Source organism: Megalobrama amblycephala, linkage group LG18 (genome assembly GCF_018812025.1).
Source record: "Megalobrama amblycephala isolate DHTTF-2021 linkage group LG18, ASM1881202v1, whole genome shotgun sequence".
NCBI classification, from domain to species: Eukaryota; Metazoa; Chordata; class Actinopteri; order Cypriniformes; family Xenocyprididae; genus Megalobrama; species Megalobrama amblycephala.
Window position 1 is genome coordinate 29,776,340 of NC_063061.1, and position 14,853 is coordinate 29,791,192.

The window sequence follows — 14,853 nt, forward strand, 5'->3', positions numbered from 1 at the left end:
AGGCAGCATCCTAACCAGTTTTGGGGAAAGTTACTTTTAAAAGTAACATATTACAATATTGCATTACTCCCTTAAAAAAGTAACTAATTGCGGTACTTAGTTACTTTTTATGAAAAAAAAATGCATTACGTTTTCTCATCTGGGCTGGTCTGTTTGTTTGTTTGTTTGTTTTTATAACAACAAAAAGTTATATTTTTGGCAAATGTAAAGGCCCTTTCAAAAGTGAAATGAATAAGCCTCAGGCTGAAGAAAATGTAAATTCACGCCTGTACTGTAGAGGGCGCAGCTCAAACAAACAAGCCTTTCAGCTGTGCTGCCATTCTGGAATACAGAAGAATAGGACACAGGAGAAGTAAATGAGTAAATATATGCTCACATTTATTTAATTAAAAATACTCAGTAATATTGTGAAATATTATTACATTTAGTCTAGAATTTGTCTAGAATAAGCATCATGTTCACACAACACCTCTGCGCTCCCAATTTCTCTCAACATGGTGACAGGAGTGTCAGTCAATAAATGGGAAAACAAAGTAACTCACATTACTTATTTTATTTGAAAAAGTAACTCAGATATTTAGTTGTAAATTTAAAAGTAATAGGTTACTTTACTATATATATATATATATATATATATATATATATATATATATATATATATATATATATATATATATATATATATATATAATAAAAATAACATTAAAATAATATCTGTTCTTGCGCACTACATTTTTACACTGCTTCTTTTTTCTGTTAGGTCTTTGATTAACATCAGCTTGACATCCCAAGCTGAGGGAATTATCATATTAATAAAATATCAGAAGAAATACAGGAAGATAAGAAGGAAGGAAGGGGAGCAAAAAAGAGGGAGGGGAAGAAAATGGGTAATGGGTAAAGTAAGAAAGAGAAAAAAAGAGAGAAAAAAAGAGGAGCCACTAAGTGAAGATGAAATAATAAAAGGAAGTCAGCATGCTTCCAGACATGTGACTGAAAAAGAGTGAAGGTGAACAAGAAGAGGAAAAACGATGTAAATGTGTGTGTGTTTTTTGAAGCTGGAGAGTAGGAATGCATCGTGTGAGTACAAGGGGTTGGAGAAACAAGGTAGAAAAAAAAAGAAGGAGATCTGAGACAAACATTAAACATGAAAGCATATGAAATGCAGTCAGAGAAGATGCAGGAAACTGGTGAAATTCAATATGGCAGAAGAGCCATTTCCAGTGCCAGAAATGCAACCTTCTTTTAACCAATTAAAAAACCATGATTAATAAAACCAGGTTTAACAAAATACATTACTGTAATGCATCCAGATGTCTGTAATTCTCATTACTCTCAATAGCAATTCCATATAGATTCTCATTACTCTAATATATCTCCTTTTTTTCACTGCAAAAATGATTTTTAGAAGGGAGGGGGTGAAAACATCTGTGAAGACATTCACATTAAATTTCATTTTAAACAAATGCTGTTTGAAACTATTTATCAAATAATTATTAAATAAATGTATCACGGTTTCCACAAAAATATTAGACAGCACAATTCTTGAGCACCAAATCAGCATAATATAATGATTTCTGAAGGATCATGTGACACTGACGACTAGAGAAATGCATGCTGAAAATTCAGCTTTGCCATCACTGGAATAAATGACATTAAAAATATTCAAATAGAAAACAGTTATTTTAAATTTTAATAATACATTACAAAAATATTTTTACTATATATTTGACTAATTAAATGCCTTAGTAAACATAAGAAACTTCTTTAAAAATATTTAAAAATCGTACCGACCAAAACTTTTGAACAGTATTCTACAGTATTTTTCTTTTCATACATTCCAAACCTGTTTTTGTCTATAAAATTAAAGTCATTGGGGTTCAAAACAACATTTAACCCAAAGTACTTTCATTCTATGCCAAAAAAAGAAAGTAAGTCATAAAGGTTTGGTACAACAGGATCCTTTAGAGCAGTGCTCTTTCTTTTAACAGTGTTACTCTACAAAAGCAGCACATAAAAGCATGGGCACAGTAGGAGGGAACAAAATCCATGACACTGTACTCACACATTTCCACACAGCAGGCATTCATGCATGAAACATATACACACACTAGAAAATTCACACTCAAAGACATTCTCAAACACAGCGCCATCATAATGCAGTAAACTACTGTACAAGTGATGTTAAATGCCATAAATGCCATGTGATTGCATTTTTGTTTACACAAAATGCAACATAGTTTAAATTAATCACATGGCATTTATGGCATTTAACAACAGTTGTTCAGAATTGAGCGTGCAGGTTTCAAATTATCCACGTCAACCAACTCCCATTGAGATGAAAGCTAACAGATTGCTTTTTCCAATATATTATAATTAAATATAAAATGATTTCGGTAAACTGATTGTCTAGACTGCCACATCTTCTTTTTAAGACACTTCTCCATGGCAAACACTTCACTGGCATTTTCCCCAGAGATCCTAATGCATTTAATTCTGGCAGGTCCTTGAGAACTATTATAAGGTGAGTGGATAACATGCATTTAATATGAGCTTGGGGACAACTGAACAATCAAGCATTGCTGATTCCTCTGACTTGTTTCTTGAAACATTTTCTTATATTCTGAGCTAGTAAAAATGTCAGCACGGCTAATGGCATGTTCTTGTAGTGCATGTTTGCGGTGCATATGGGACCTGAGCTTCAGCACAGACCACAGATTAAAATGTCACCCTCCTCCCTCTTCCACGGTTTGAGAGCCGGGCTTAATGATGCCTGGAACCCTCCTTCGCCCAGAGCGTACCCTCTCTTCAACTCTCGCTCTACCCTCTTCTCTCTCTCTTGCATAACAGCAGAGACAACAATGTCAAAGGCGTAATCGCAGAGTGTCAGAGTCATCCTGAGAACTGCATTATCTCAAACGGTCAGACTAATTACAGGACACGGTCTCATCTCCGCTACTAGATAATAAATAGAGCAGGAAGTGAAGGGGGAGATGCAGCATGTACCAAATGACTTAATGTATATAAGAAGTGAAGTCTCCTCAAAAAGATGTACAATTAATAATGTTAAAGCTGTAAGGCAGACGATTTAATGGTTTTGCATAGTGGGAGGTATTATCTAGGATTTATTCTTCTGGCATTTGGAATAAATTGGATAAGTTAAGTTTTACCTACTGAAAAAAGGAATAGTTCAACCACAAACAAAAAATCTGTCATTATTTACTCACCCTCATGTCGTTCCAAATCCGTACGCTGTTATTTTTTCTGTGAAACACAAAATAAGAAATTTTGTGACAGGGATAGTTGCAGGTCGTAATGGGTCGTAATATACACAATGCTTCAACAGAAATTAACCCCACATCCTAACAGGCAGCTTTAGCGACCAATTGTAAGAGACAGGGATAGCTGCAGGTCGGAGTAATAGGTGTGCCGAAAGGAGGCATATCGAAAGGTGAATTGCTACAACAGAAACTTACCCCTAAACCAACCCCATACCCTGACAGACAGCTTTCGTGACCAATGATAAAGACCTTTATCCACGCCCAACCTTTCATCACGCCCATTACTCCGTTACTCCAACCTGCAGATACCCACACTTGAATTGTAAAGACCTTTCGACACGCCCCGACCTTTCATCACGCCCATTACTCCGTTACTCCAACCTGCAGATACCCACACTTGAATTGTAAAGACCTTTCGACACGCCCCAACCTTTCATCACGCCCATTACTCCATTACTCCATTACTCCAACCTGCAGATACCCACACTTGAATTGTAAAGACCTTTCGACACGCACCAACCTTTCATCACGCCCATTACTCCGTTACTCCAACCTGCAGATACCCACACTTGAATTGTAAAGACCTTTTCCGACACGCACCAACCTTTCATCACGCCCATTACTCCGTTACTCCAACCTGCAGATACCCACACTTGAATTGTAAAGACCTTTCGACACGCCCCAACCTTTCGTCAACGCCCATTACTCCGTTACTCCAACCTGCAGATACCCACACTTTAATTGTAAAGACCTTTCGACACGCCCCAACCTTTCATCACGCCCATTACTCCATTACTCCAACCTGCAGATACCCACACTTGAATTGTAAAGACCTTTCGACACGCCCATTACTCCGTTACTCCAACCTGCAGATACCCACCTTGAATTGTAAAACCTTTCGACACGCCCCAACCTTTCATCAGCCCATACTCCTTTACTCCACTGTAGATACCCACACTTGAATTGTAAAGACCTTTCGACACGCCCCAACCTTTCGTCACGCCCATTACTCCGTTACTCCAACCTGCAGATACCCACACTTGAATTGTAAAGACCTTTTGACCTTTCGTCACGCCCCAAACTTTCGTCACGCCCATTACTCCGTTACTCCAACCTGCAGATACCCACACTTGAATTGTAGACCTTTCGACACGCCCATTACTCCGTTACTCCAACCTGCAGATACCCACACTTGAATTGTAAAGACCTTTCACCTTTCGACACGCCCATTACTCCGTTACTCCAACCTGCAGATACCCACACTTGAATTGTAAAGACCTTTCGACACGCCCCAACCTTTCATCACGCCCATTACTCCATTACTCCATTACTCCAACCTGCAGATACCCACACTTGAATTGTAAAGACCTTTTGACACGCCCCAACCTTTCGTCACGCCCATTACTCCAACCTGCAGATACCCACACTTGAATTGTAAAGACCTTTCGACACGCCCATTACTCCGTTACTCCAACCTGCAGATACCCACACTTGAATTGTAAAGACCTTTCGACACGCACCAACCTTTCATCACGCCCATTACTCCGTTACTCCAACCTGCAGATACCCACACTTGAATTGTAAAGACCTTTCGACACGTCCCAACCTTTCGTCACGCCCATTACTCCAACCTGCAGATACCCACACTTGAATTGTAAAGACCTTTCGACACGCCCATTACTCCGTTACTCCAACCTGCAGATACCCACACTTGAATTGTAAAGACCTTTCGACACGCCCCAACCTTTCATCACGCCCATTACCCATTACTCCGTTACTCCAACCTGCAGATACCCACACTTGAATTGTAAAGACCTTTTGACACGCACCAACCTTTCATCACGCCCATTACTCCGTTACTCCAACCTGCAGATACCCACACTTGAATTGTAAAGACCTTTCGAAGCCCCAACCTTTCATCACGCCCATTACTCCGTTACTCCACCTGCGATACCCCCTTGAATTGTAAAACCTTTCGACACGCCCTAACCTTTCATCATGCCCATTACCCATTACTCCAACCTGTAGATACCCACACTTGAATTGTAAAGACCTTTCGACACGCCCCAACCTTTCATCACGCCCATTACTCCATTACTCCAACCTGTAGATACCCACACTTGAATTGTAAAGACCTTTCGACACGCCCCAACCTTTCGTCAACGGCCCATTACTCCGTTACTCCAACCTGTAGATACCCACACTTGAATTGTAAAGACCTTTCCGTCACGCCCCAACCTTTCGTTAAGCCCATTACTCCGTTACTCCAACCTGCAGATACCCACACTTGAATTGTAAAGACCTTTCGACACGCCCATTACTCCATTACTCCAACCTGTAGATACCCACACTTGAATTGTAAAGACCTTTCGACACGCCCATTACTCCATTACTCCAACCTGTAGATACCCACACTTGAATTGTAAAGACCTTTCGACACGCCCCATCCTTTCGTCACGGCCATTACTCCGTTACTCCAACCTGCAGATACCCACACTTGAATTGTAAAGACCTTTCGACACGCCCCAACCTTTCATCACGCCCATTACTCCGTTACTCCAACCTGCAGATACCCACACTTGAATTGTAAAGACCTTTCGACACGCCCCAACCTTTCATCACGCCCATTACTCCATTACTCCATTACTCCAACCTGTAGATACCCACACTTGAATTGTAAAGACCTTTCGACACGCCCCAACCTTTCATCACGCCCATTACTCCATTACTCCAACCTGTAGATACCCACACTTGAATTGTAAAGACCTTTCGACACGCCCCATCCTTTCGTCACGGCCATTACTCCGTTACTCCAACCTGCAGATACCCACACTTGAATTGTAAAGACCTTTCGACACGCCCCAAACTTTCGTCACGCCCATTACTCCGTTACTCCAACCTGCAGATACCCACACTTGAATTGTAAAGACCTTTCGACACGCCCCAACCTTTCATCACGCCCATTACTCCATTACTCCAACCTGTAGATACCCACACTTGAATTGTAAAGACCTTTCAACACGCCTCAACCTTTCGTCACGCCCATTACTCCGTTACTCCAACCTGCAGATACCCACACTTGGTAATATCAAAATTGCCAAATACTGTCTGATATATTGGTTAGCTGTTAACATAACCTTTATAGACTACAACTTTTTTTTTAAAAACTTGTTTTTAACTTGATTGTCATGAACTGTCACATGAAAAATTAAAAATGTCTTTTTTGGTTAAGCATGTTATTGTTGAAAGCAGACCAGCTTGACCAGGGTAGCTATGATGGGTGTCTAGCCAAAATCAGCATGTTCATAACATACCTTATGCTAATAACTTGATGTTCACTAGCTGATCCAAATTAGCTGGTCTAGACTGGTGTTTCAGCAGGGTTTAAAAATGATTTAAATGTCGCTCCAATGTCTCATTTGGCTGGTGCCACAAAAAAAATCCCTAAAGCTATATATGAAAATCTTTATAAATTCCCTGCTTTGATATTTAATATGAATATACAAGCTATTTTTAATATGCTGAAAGGAGGGTGACAACAGGGTTACGGCTCTAGATCTTTGCTGGGAAACTATAAGTACATCTGAAATGCCAGCATTTGGCAGATTTATCCGAGGCCCAAAGATCAATGAGTCAGATCTCATCAGCCTGCAGTGTGCTGACCAAAAACACACTGAAAAGAGCCCCACTTCCCACTCAATATCTCAGACTAGGCTTAAAAAAAACCTTCAGATACTGCAGGCATGTGAGAATATCTGGGATGCTTTCTTTAAAAGGTTGAATTTCTATGTCTGTTTTAAGTGTCACAGTGATTATGCTGCATTGGACTTACAAAGCTACAACTGACAGCAGCCTCAAGGCTGTCAAAGAGGTCAAATGCAACATTTCTCATTGTGTTTCTTTTGAAAACCGAATAGCCTTTTTTTCTGTCTAAGACGAGACCCGACAAGCACCGATTCAACATGTTCAATCATTGAAATCAAGGTTCGACAGATGCCGACAGAGGTAACACACTGATCTGACAAAACCCAACAAAGTGTCTGTTGCCATGCCATCTGTCGTGCGGTGTAAACTGGCTTTTACAGTGTGGATGTTTTAAAAAGTTCACACCACACTGCAGTGGGTCAATCATCCAAACTCATAATAGCATTACATCTCACTGAATGCTCAACCACTACACAAAATTCAGTTTGGCAAAGATTTTGAGACACGTCTGACTGCTTATCCCTTAATAACATCTTCATCTAATTCTGATATCCCTATTTTCCATCTTGATTCGGTCACACACTATAAACACCAAAGGAATAACAACTTGATCTCTGCATGTTGTGGCATTTTTTGAACGTATAAAAAAGACAAATTCAAACCTTAACTAAAACTAAGATTCACAAAATAGAAATATGCATGTATTTTTCGAGATGAGACGGCATGATAGCCAATGACTCAGCCTCTCAGCTCATAAATCAGAGTGGATGAGCATCAAGTGGAACTCTGCAGATCACTCATGAGTAGCATACAAACACTGTACAGACCAGGCTCCGCTGACCCACTGGCCCTGAAAGCATTCAGCCTAAAAATGACTCAGACAAAGTAAAAAAAATGAATAAATGAATTAAAGACCCACAGGAAGAACCCATTACATAAGCCATATGAAGTGATCTTGAGCAGAAAAAAATATTTATTGCTACACAACTAGGGCCATTAGTTCAAACCTGAGTAAGCCAGAGAAAACCACTATAAATGCATGATGTGGCCAAGCTGAGAAGAATTTTAGAGTAGTGCATTTTGAGAGCAGGAGTACTTCCTGTCCTTTAGCGTGTCAGAGTGGGCCGGGGGGCTATTGATCCTGTGCGTACTCACAGACCATTGTCCACTTACAGATTTTGAACAGCTCAGTGGTCATGACCCAGTGTCTGGAGAAAAAGCAGATTACCAGAGACTGCCTTCACAACGAGCAATAGTCACCCGGACAATGACGAATCCAGGGGCTGAAAAGGATGTTCAATAGTAAGTCAGCACAAAGCGTGCATGTTATTCCAGTCTGTGTTGAGAATGACTAGCTTACAACATAAAAGCTATTTCTCTGACAGACATCTAATCCTACAGTGACAGTGATTTAAATTTGGCTTCGCCTGACAATTACTCTACAGCACAACACCTCTTTCTTTGCTCAGAATCACTATAATTTACAGCCTATAATAACAGTAACAACTGCCCCAGGCCAGTGACTAATTCCTTTGCAAATGAACGGTTTCTTCCAGCAGGGCACAGGTTCCACATCTGAAGTCTAAACACGGTCTGATTACGCTTTGATTTTCATTCAAAGCAGTTCTATGGCCCCTTTATTTTGATAGAGACAAACCCTAGAGCAGTGGCTCTCAACTTTTTTGTTTGACACCAAGACCCTCTATTAACAGACAACATTTGAAGCCCCCAGCTGCTCATTTTTGAATGGTTTACACTTTCTTTTTTTTTTATTGCATGTACTACATACATGAAATAAAAGGGGGGGGGGGTATCAAAAATATTTTTACTCACTTAATATGGAGCCCCACACATGACATGCAGGAAAAAATATGTATATCATGGCCACACATTAACAATTCGTTCCGATGACTTAACAAATATGTTAGCACGTTTTACTAATTCATTCCCTTGTTTTAAGTCAATTTTGCACACAATATAATCATTTGTTTCCATTATTTTACCAAAATGTGTGCACAATATAAAAATTCGTTCCCTCGTTTTACTAATCATGGCCACATTGTAATAATTTGTTCCATTGTTTTAGTTAAATCAAAACAAGGGAACAAATTAGTACAATGCAAACAAATTAAGTTGTGGGAACTAATTCTTAATTCATGGCCACAATCTTACTAAAACAGGGGGACGAATTAGTAAATAATGGCCACAATATATATATATTTCCGTATGTCACGTGCAGTGCTCCATACTACAAACAATTTCTACCTGATAAAATATTATAGAGCTTGACAAAATGTATACATTTGTTTATATGCTTATACAGTCATGATTTAAAAATTAAATGACTTTTGATTGTATTAATTCCCAAGATTTTCCCAGGTCTAGAAAACACACTTTTAAAATTCCCCCGTTCGGTATATCCAGGTTGTCCAAGATCATGAGAACCTTCATACTGTAAATAAAAATGGCAGTTGTTAAGAGAACTAATTAAAATAAGAAATGTGATTTCAGCTTAGACTTTGATTGTTAGCGGTTTTAACTTATTTTAAACCAAGTTTTGTCTTATTTAAAATTATTTTGTCATCTTGCGGCCCCCTTAGAAGTGTGCTGAGGCCCCCTAGTGGGTCCCGGGCCCTCTGGTTGAGAACCACTGGCCTAGAACTAATCAACTACAGTCTTTCACCAATTAATTGATCATAATTAATCAAAAAAAATTGTATGTTCAGCATACAGCATGTAGATTACTCGTGCATTAAAATGAATATTGTTAATATTGGATTACTCAAAACTCTATCTATTCATGCCGTTAACATGTTGTGTCTGCTTGGGATGCTGTCTATCGTTCTCTGATACATCGGTCATTTCTACTCAGCATGCAAAGCCGTTTGCACAGATATACCTGCCCTGCATACTGAACAGCCACTCGTTCAGGCTTATGACACACACACATAAACGCAGCGAAGTAAAGGAATGCCATCCCATTTATCACATCAATCAGTGTCTGAATGTTGTACGTTGTCTACAGCAGGCTTTAGTCGACAAGGTCATTTTAATGACCTCTATCTACAAGGAATGACAGTGCCAGAGTTTATCTGTTCGAATGCAACAATCACAATCCATTCTGTATGTGAACATTATGGATGCAGTGACTCACAGCATCCCTGAGGCACCAGGCCCAGACATTAGGGTGAGAAGGTGAACCACCTGCCATCTTATGAATTATGACAGACGTGATACACATGAGAGCTAAACAGAGACTAGTTATGTAAGAATATAGGCAAGAATAGTGATCAATCAATATGAATTTTTCATGAATAATAATGAAAACATGCTGCTATGTCTTAAAGTAACTTGTTGATTTAATGCTTGTGGTGACTATATCATTCTCTTGGTTATTGTAACTGTGTATCAGTTTTCCTATGACAATATAATTCACTGTGACACAGAAACACCAGGCGCAGCACAAGTCAGTCACGGATGATTGACAGATCGAGTCAGTCTCGTACACACTTGCCTGTTGTAAGCGGTGAAGGACGCTGTCAATGCTTTGATCTACATTTGAGACAGATGAGAAGATGACTTTTTAGGAAGCCCTGCTGGAAAATCCATCTTAAGCTATTAGCTGGTCCAACATGGTCTATACAAATCATTAGCATTGACTAGACCAACAAAACAGCTGGTCAAGCAGACATTTGGAAGATTAAAATGGATTTTGCAACAGCATTCTCACATCTATTCATAATTATTAGAGTTCATTTAGGAAATAAACAGTTTACTCTGGGTGTAGCAGGTTTTGTTACAGTTAAAGGGATAGTTCACCCAAAAATGAAAATGTAAAAAATCATTTACTCACCCTCAAGATGTTCCAAACTTGTATACATTTCTTTGTTCTGCTGAACACAAAGGAAGATATTTTGAAGAAAGTTTGTAACCAGGCTGCTTTGGGGCACCATTAACTTCCATAATAGGAAAAAATACTATGGAAGTCAATGATGCCCCAGAACGGTTCAGTTTCCCATTTCCTTTGTGTTCAACAGAACAAAGAAATTTATACAGGTCTTGAGGGTGAGTAAATGATGACAGAATTTATTTTCGGGTGAACTATCCCTTTAAGAGTAAATAATAAAATGAATTCATGAATAAATATATTAATTAAGTTGTGGGACCCTTTACTTAAAGGGATAGTTCACCCAAAACAAACAAAAAAAAAAAAAAACTTTTGAAGATTTTTTTTTCTGTATTTGTGACTGAACATGTCAAGGATGGAAAAGCACCACAATAGTATTATCAAAATACTATTAAAAAGAAAAAAAAAAGTCACTATAAATATTCGCCTGATAACTAATCAGCGAGATGTACACTTGAGAGCCATATGATTCAATGAAAAGATTCGACACAAACGAATCTTTCCCGAATAGGATGTTCCGAATTCTGTCATGTACTCTGATTAAATATATATATAAATAAATAAATTAAGATTTACTTCCCTTCACACAATCGGTATCTTATTGCTCTAGACGACTTTTATGATACTTTTATCATGATGTTTTCATCAGGCTTGACATCTTCAGTCACCAGCCTTTGCATATAAAACGCATAGCCTAGAGATGTTTCCCGGCCGAGAAATACAGTCATACAGGTCTGAGGGAAAGTAAATAATGACAGAACTGGCATTTCAGGTGAATTATCATTGAATATTCACACGCTACAGATAAACATAATGGTAACTTACAACAAATACACACGTATTCGTAACATCTATCTTCAAAATGACCCGTCTGCGCCACAAAATATCACGACTGACCTTTCTTTTCGCACATGAATGAGAGTTAAGATCCCCGTTTTGTAACTTCAGTGGCAGCGCGCGCAGAGCTCTGAAGCCACACGTACGAATGCAGAGCTGATGGGCTTCATGCAGTGAATGACCCAAAACGAGTTGATAAAAGCAGACACTCACCTAACTTTGGCTGCCACCGAAGAAATCGCATCATTTCTCAGATTCTTCCTTTTGGATACTGCAGTTCCCATGCTGGCATGGAAACAACGCTTGCAAGAAAACAGCACATTCCAGATGTCAAAGCATTGAAGAAAACGCGTGAGGAAAAAAGGATGGGACAGGTTGCTTTTAGAATGCGGGTCCTCACATGAAGGACTGTTTATGACATAACGCAAAATTTGAAGGTGATGCGGGACAGAGGATGCTGCCGTCTCCTCTCGCTAGTGTCAACTAGTTGAAGAAAAAACACACGCACGAGCAGGTCCCTCCCCTCCTCTCTCCCTCTCTCTTCATTGAGATGAGAAAGACATGATGGCTTGAACGAAGAGTGTTTATGGTAGTGTGTGAAGGTCCAAACAGGAAACCCAGTGGGACCATATATGGAGCGACCACTCCCCCAATTCCACCCACTCGTTCAGCGGTAATGCCAGGTACAGAATGAGCTGGAGTGACCGGAACACATGCATAAATACCGCACTTCTCATTACCAGAGTCATAATGCTTTAATGGCATTGTATAGTTCAATAATGGTGCAATACTTAGTGTGCATAATGTTTATCTATGGAACAATATTTCTATCTATCTATCTATCTATCTATCTATCTATCTATCTATGTCATACAACCTCATGTGCTTGAATCTAGATTGTCTATACAGTCAAAAAAAAAACCTTATTCAATAATATTATTGCATTACGTTACACCAAATCAGGTAGAAATAGCCCATTGACCTATCCAATTATTTAAATAAAAATCCTGACCTCACATTTCCATATTTGCATATGTACATGCATACCTTATCAGGGTTTGAGACACAATGAATATGACTGCACCACCATGCACGCACACGTCTGGAGAACAGCAGTATGCCCTCTCTCCACAACAGCCTGTTAACTGTCTGCTGTTGCCTCACTGAAGCAGACGGACAACAGACGAATCGTCCCTCTGGTGCAGGATTGCTAGACAAACAAGTGCATAAAAACAGGGGCTTTAGTGTAGAAGCATCAGTAGAATGCAGATCCAAACAAAATATGCATTAGTGACACTCCTGTATGTACTCGGTCAAATCATCTGAAGAGGTCACAAACCTGATTCTTATCTTTATTCTGTGTTTCATGCTTCTGTACTAGGCAAACACATGGGGTAGGAGAGACAAATGGATAGAAACAGAAGTCAGCTGTGTTGAAGAACATATATTACAGAGCTTCTGTTTTATTTCTGTGGCCAATGCTGTTTTTTAAAGTAAATAATCCGTAGCTCTGGGCTGCGAGTGTGCGTGGTGGGACTGCCGATGAAGAGAGGAAAAGCAGGAATGAAAGAATGACAAAAAGCCCTTTCTTTAACACAGCACTAAGAAGTGCAGCACTGTGTACAACATGTTCTAGCGATAAAGCTGATAGAATTTGTTAATTATCCCCACACAGACTGCAGTGGATGTTCACATCATGCACAGCTAAGCATTACAGATTAATTATTTAGAAAATGTATCAAAAACAATTCCCCACCTTTGCATAGACTTGTTTTCCAACTGATTCAAATATCTTGTTTTTTATTGGCAACATTGTGAAGGCTGAAGTTTTGGCAAGAAATGTGCTCTGAGAAGACAAATGTTAAAGGGGACCTATAATGCCCCTTTTACAAGATGTAATATAAGTCTCTGGTGTCCCCAGAATGTGTCTATGAAGTTTCAGCTCAAAATATCCCACATATCATTTATTATAGCTTGTCAAATTTGTCCCTATTTGGGTGTGAGCAAAAACATGCCGTTTTTGTGTGTGTCCCTTTAAATGCAAATGAGCTGCTGCTCCTGGCCTGCTTCCCAGAAGAGGGCGGAGCTTTAACAGCTCATGCTTCGGTTGCTCAACAACAACAAAGCTGGAGAATCTCACGCAGCCAAAATGATGATTGTCAGTAAAGGTGTTCAGCCTTACATTGTTCAAACTGAGTCGGACACTGATGGAGAGACTCAGGAAGAAGTTACAACTTTTAGAATGCATCTGGACGCTTCTGAATGGTTAGTGATAAAATTATGTTGTTGCTGTGGAGTTGATTCAACTCATCGACTTGCATGTGCCATCATGTTAATATTTTGTGCAAATCCAACATTGAATTGACCTTCATTTGTGAAGAAGTCTGACATAAAATGACAGCATGGCAACAACACTCTACTACAACAATTCTCTAAAGCAGCCCAACATGGCCACGCCTCCTTTGTTGCATATTTGGGTGGGGGGGAGTTTATGTAAATTTTGGTTAGTGATGTCACTAACCCAGGAAGAAGCTCGCTGTAGTCCCTACCAGCCATTTTGTAGTCCTTAAAAAGAATTCTTTAAAAGAAAATATCTCCCTTTGCATTGAACTTTGAGTGTCATAATATATGCAGATGTTGTTTATGCTCAAAAAGCAACGTTACACACTAGCTAAAGTTAAAAAAGTTAAATCATAATCAACCACCCTTTAAATGAACTGTAAAAAAATCCCTCATCACCTAATACACACACAAAATGAGTTTGACATTGCATCTGTGCTTTTGTTGTCTCGTGTTTTTTTAAGATGATTATGATTAAGAGGGAATAGTGAAGCTCTGTGTTCCCTTCGGACAGGATGCCCTCATCCGTTGTGCTCTGGACAAAGTCTCTCTTTGTCTCTCGGGGACACACACCTGGATCATTTTTTGGAGAGGGGCATTGCTGTTCCCATCACTCACTGTCTTTTCCAACACAAATAACCTAACAAGGTCAGCCAAAGCACTCGTATCCCATTACTCCGCTGGCTCATTGTGTGCCAGAGCTCCTGCCACTGATGCATCACATTTGGGTTTTGACAATCGCTAATAATGGCATGTGAAATCTCATAAACTCCCACTGATACAAGC

At 39.4% G+C, this 14,853-nt stretch overlaps 1 protein-coding gene across 1 annotated transcript in view; it reads right to left on the bottom strand.

Annotated features, from left to right (window-relative positions):
* nsmfa (NMDA receptor synaptonuclear signaling and neuronal migration factor a) overlaps nucleotides 1-12,404 on the bottom strand; it is a 48,519-nt gene extending 36,115 nt beyond the window's left edge. The window contains 1 exon segment of the mRNA XM_048166559.1: nucleotides 11,941-12,404. Coding sequence (XP_048022516.1) covers nucleotides 11,941-12,011 — 71 coding nt within the window. The 5' untranslated portion in view covers nucleotides 12,012-12,404.
* Nucleotides 12,405-14,853: the final 2,449 nt, after the last annotated feature.